The 5,796-nt window shown below is 35.8% G+C and overlaps 1 protein-coding gene across 1 annotated transcript; it reads left to right on the plus strand.

Moving 5' to 3' along the window:
* On the plus strand, window positions 1–2,991 carry LOC127851742 (uncharacterized). The gene is made up of 3 exons (XM_052385608.1): window positions 1–216; window positions 360–701; window positions 2,473–2,991. The coding sequence occupies exons 1-3, from the start codon at window positions 90–92 to the stop codon at window positions 2,910–2,912; spliced, it is 909 nt and encodes a 302-aa protein (XP_052241568.1). The 5' UTR covers window positions 1–89; the 3' UTR covers window positions 2,913–2,991.
* The last annotated feature ends 2,805 nt before the right edge of the window (window positions 2,992–5,796 follow it).

A 5,796-nucleotide genomic window follows, 5' to 3' on the forward strand; every position in this document is an offset into this window, starting at 1 on the left:
GATTGTATGGTTCATGGTTACATGTATGTCTGAGTTGGTTCATAGCACTGTAAACTGTAAAGCCATATGCTTTTCGAATAGTTCCAACAATGTGGAGCGTTACATTCATAGCATTTCTGTGTGCTTCTCATTTAAATGGGATACTTACTGAAAGTGATGATTTGCTCACAAAATTCAAGAACTTCGAAAATAGCCTATTTTCAGCACTGGAGACACGTACGTTTAGTTTATTCGATTGACTATCATTCTAGGTAATTTATTATTGTACGCCTAATCATAAACATGATCAATGACAATCCCTCGGTTTCAATTATTTATAGCCATTTCATGTTAAATTGTGAAGGTTCCCTTCTGTTCAGATGTCCAGCGAATTAATAAACTCGAATCAATCGTGAAGCAACAGCAGGACAAATTGTCAGATCAGGAGAAAACCATAATACGACAACAGCAGGCAATGACCGAGCAACATGAACTGTACAAAACACTACAAAACATGTACAACAAACAGGCGGGAACAATAAAACGACACGAGAATATCATGTACTCACAAGCGGCAAGAATACTTTCATTAGAGAGAGACACGGACCTTAGCAGTATTGAAGCTCGGACCAGCAACACGAGCATAGGTCCTGGGAAAGATTGGAAAAAACACAAAACAGGGACAGACCGAGGCAAAGACAAACGTACAAGTATATATCAGGGTACGAACCATATAATAAAAAGATTTATATCAATTGTTGCTCTGAAAACTGTATATTCAATAATAATCATTATGTGTATATTCTTAATGACAATGCGTTTAAAGAAAACGGCCGCTGTTGTGATGAAGGCAAGATAATAATTAATAGTAAATATTGGACATCATATACTAGTATGTAGAGAATGTTACAAAGTACGAGGTGTTCTGTGGTGATTTGGGGAGATATCAAATGTATATATCATCAGCAAAAAGGTGTATAACATACTGGGTTAGTTTGTTGTGTATGCCAAATGATAGATACCCACGCCTTACATATAACATGTTAATGTATTATGATAGTTTTGGTTATTGTAACTGGGTAACTGATGTTAGAAACTCATTGTATTCCAATGGCTTTGGTTATGTATGTGAGGAACAGGCAGTTGTAAATGAGGAGCTGTTTTAAGATTGTTTCGCTAGGGAGCTGAAAAATCAAAGTATTGTAAATTGGAGAGCACGGTGTGTTGAAAATAGTAAATTGTAAATTCATTACATCAATTACAAAGGTGAATTTGGTACTGAACAGTATATAAATGCTATTGATATACATAAATTCAGGAAATGCTTCGCAAACTTTAGGCAATGCTCACATAACCTTATGATTGAGAAAGGTAGATATTTTAACTTGGAACGTGAATATAGAACTTGTGTTTAGTGTGACGTCTGTGTTGAGGATGAGTATCATGTTGTTATGGTGTGTCCATTATATGCAGAATTAAGAACAAAGTATTTTCCGTTTCATTACTTAAATGATGTTAGTCAAGATGTATTTAATAGACTTATGTCAACAAGGAATGTAACAACCATTCAAAATTTTGCTATGTTTATATATTATGCATTAGAAGAAAGGCGTCAGTTTATGTCTATATATGACAATTAATATTTTCTGTAAAGTTTATTTCTATATTTATATGACTAGTACAATAGCGGATTGTTTAAATTTGTTGACCTTTTTTTGAAAGCATACGGTATATAAATCAAACACGATGTTTGTAACGTTCCTTTTGATAGTTACTAGTACATTATTGCTTGTGCCTTGAGACTGCCTACTATTTCGTTTCGAATAGGTAGTCTAGATTAAGGCAAAATGACGAGCATTTCTTTTTTGTTTAATCTTTAATTAATTTGACATATGGTCTGTCATAGTTCAGAATTGTTTGCGGGTAGGCGGCTTTTGTTAAGTTTGTAAGCGAATCTTATGGACGAGTCTGATTAACTATGACGGCAATCATAAAAAGAAAACGTCATATTTGTTATCACATGCCTTTAATTTACAATGTAAATAACAAATACTTCTTAGTTCTTACACATTCATAACGTCATTGGAACAGTGCAAATTGTATGATAACGTAAATGTTGGTAAAAGAATATACAATATAAGTTAAGACCTAATTGTTAAGAAACATGGTATGTATATGGTTGTATGGTGACTCTTGTCAGGTGCACATAAATGCTGCTATGTATTTAGATTGCATACTTGGGCCGGTGGCCACATATGTACAATAAATGAATGAATGTAGGTTTTATTGCAGGAGTTGATTGATGGAATGACCCACTCGGTTCGTGAAATTCCATAATGACGTCATTATGATGTTTACATTAATATCGTCATTTAAAAGCCCGCCATTGGATGCTGAAATCGATTTAAAGTACGGAAAATCCATCCAGTCGTTGGTGTTTTATAGTTAATAGGTACCGGTATATACTAAATTGTATATTTAAATGTGTTTTAGATGACAACGTTGTTCCAAAACGCAGTACTCCCAGTATTACAACTCCCGTTGCATTCACGGCTGTTAAACAAGCAACACAAGGCGCAATTGGGGTCAACCAAAACATCATCTTTGAGCATGTAATTCTGAATGACGGAGGTGGGTTTCATGTGCTTCACAGCATATTTATAGCACCGGTCGCTGTTTACTACCTGTTCTCCACGTCCACGTTGCACAGTATTGACATACCGCATTTACTTCACGCCGGTCTAATGCACAATGGTAATGTGATTGCTATTGCGCACTCGCATCCTGGAATCTTTGAACAAGGAGCCATAACAGCTGTGATTAAGGTTGCAGCTGGAGATGAAATCTGGATAAGTAACCTTGACCATGGTCCGGAGTCAGCTGAGGGTGGTTCATACTCGTCATTTTGCGGCGTTCTGTTGTATCAGCTTTAATTTTACAAAAGGTGTATTGCAACATTGTGTTTATTCGAAATCTCACCGAGTCTGATAATACAAGTTCACTTACCGTCAAGTATTGTACTTTCCGTTTTATATACGCCTTGATATTTGAAATCGAGGATTAATGCATGATAAATGTCGTCCCAGATTAGCATACACTATCCTCAATCACGATCACGAAACTCCAGTGTAGGCGAAAAGTGGTGTGCTATATTAGCGTACCGTATGCTGACTACACAGGCTAATCTGGGACACTTAATGCTTATGCGTTAAGCCCAGTTTTCACAGAAAACGACTTATACATTGTAATTAGTGTTGTCTTAGATACCGCCGTCAAATCTGTCATTATTACGTTACAGTATTAAATTTGAATCAGTAGTATGTTCAAAGTAGTTGGTTCTGTACATCTAGAGGCTATTGTATACGAGCAATTAAGTCTCAGCAAAAGTGTACACATTGATCTCCGATAGTTAAGCGTGTGTGAGTCATGGCATGATGGCAATCCAGCCCGTTTGGGTCCAAAATTAACTAAACCAGGCTTATAAATAAAGGGATCTTGAGCCCATACACACGGTCAACACTTTAATAGCCTCAGATATGTTCCTATCCAATAATATTTGATGCGAGCAACATGTCATATTTTTATGATAACTGACAAACATCAAAATGATAAATATGGAATTTAACAAACGAACAACAAAATTACCTAACGCCGAACAGAGCAAACCCAAAGATATATATTATTTTGTAAGTAGTATTCCGTGGCATCACATGGTAGCCAAACATTCGTACTGGAGATTTGCTGGTCCTTTACGTAAAATCGAGCGTGACAGAATGCGCACGCTCCATCGAGTCAAATATTGTCTGGCAGAGGATAGTGTGTCGAGCAATCTGGCCATTCGTCGGTAATTAGCCAGTACCGAGCGCGCCCAGTGGATGTTTTGATTCTTTAGGAAAACAGACACAGTTGCACAAACTCCTTGTTAATACGGTATAATGGTCAATGAAAGCACGCTCCGTCGGAAACAGAAGTCATACTTTATTTGATTTTGTGAGCAGAATTGCGGTCTAAGTCCAGTTTTAAACATTTGAGTGATTATGAGAACAGGACCATTTGTTTGAAGGTCCAGAAACATTAGACATAAACGTGTTTTCCTTACAAATTTATTCTTATAACATAAAATATAGAAAACCTCGGTGCGTTAATTTTATTGATCGGACAAATTGTGTTGTTACTATGTAGAATAACATAACTTATGTGATAGATGCAAAACGATCAGAAGTACTATTTAAGCATGTAAATCGCTCTTCTGATTTGCGTTTAAAAGTAACCGAGTACTAGTGCTACCATCCGCACGGGTTTGTCATTGACGAAACGTTCAACTTTAAGTATTATGGTTTTCAAGGTAACGTTCTCTAACGTTTAAAAAAGTACTATATCTTTGACAAAGAGTGACTGAAACTATTTTCAACCATATTACTTGTTTTGACCTAGCGCTCTTTTCAAAATTACTAATTATGAAGCATGCTATCTAACGAGCTTCGCTCTGAGAAAACTGGACTTAATGCATGTGGGCTAAATGTCATTCCATTTTAGCCTGGTCAGTCCGTGCTGGGTAATCAGGGACGTCACTTACCGCCTAGACTGTATTTTCGTGAAGAAGAGACTTTTAAACGAAAAATTTAAGCCTGTGTGCTCTCACAAGAATTAAGCTCCGTTTTTCTAAAACGAGGCACGATTTATTAATTCAAAAGTAATAAGTCATTATTATAAAAATAACCGTTTTAACAAGCGCCTGTCCTTTATTTTTCGGTCTGATACTTAGTTTAATAGAAACTTCTACTTGACTGGATACTCGCACAAGTCAGAATTCAATCCATCTTTTTAATTCCCGTGATATGTAAGTACAATAGGCATTCTATTTATTTACACTTCGTGATCAGCCGGTTACATTGTCGACGGTTAGCATGAGTGTCATAATAGCGGACCGCTGCTCTTTACAAATATCACCTCATTGATTGGATATTTTGTGTATCATAATGCCCTCAGCGAAATAAGTTATGTTTATTCTCGATTTCGTAGCGATAAATGAAAGTAACCTAAATCATTACTACAGCATTTGTTGTAAGTCTTATCTACACATTTTCTGCGCCAATTACCACAGCTTTTGTCTGTTTTTGTAGGTCTGTTTGTGTAGGTATTAATGCATTAATATGTTAATCTTTCGTTTGGGCAAACCTATAACGCCGTAAACTTTGCGTCTTTTTAAGAAACGTTTATGCATTTGTGCATCAGTAACTTCATAGTTGTAGGGATCCATAGACCTTATAATAAATAAAATGCAGTGAGTCATCAAAACATGTTACGTTTTATATTTCGTGATTTTATTTCTTTTTTATAACATGTGTAAAAATAAGGCAAACGTGGTAAAACAATATGAATGAAATAAAATACTGTTCATTTTGGCGTAAGTGAAACAACAGAAGGAAAGGGACATGCCATAAGCAAAGCGCAAAACAAAAGAAAGTAGGTATAGAATGACAAAGAATATGATAGTCTGAGAATAGTGGGATTACGAAGAGACAACAAAAAGTCGAGAAAAGATTGTCATAATGCATACAAAATGCATAAAACATGTTTTAAATTGCCGTCATGGGTATTTATTGATACTGCACAATTTATATGCAGTAGTCCCCTAACATTCGTACCACGAAATGTTTCGTATTTTTAATCCGCTGCTGTACATTTGCTTTTTTAACATTCTAGGAACACACAAACTTGCTTGTACTTTCTGAAATCTGCTTTTGTATTTTTTATCTTTCTGCACAATGTCTCAACTTTGAGATAAATGTTTTGTCCACGCCGAACCACAATACA

This window comes from Dreissena polymorpha, chromosome 11 (genome assembly GCF_020536995.1).
Source record: "Dreissena polymorpha isolate Duluth1 chromosome 11, UMN_Dpol_1.0, whole genome shotgun sequence".
Taxonomy (NCBI): domain Eukaryota; kingdom Metazoa; phylum Mollusca; class Bivalvia; order Myida; family Dreissenidae; genus Dreissena; species Dreissena polymorpha.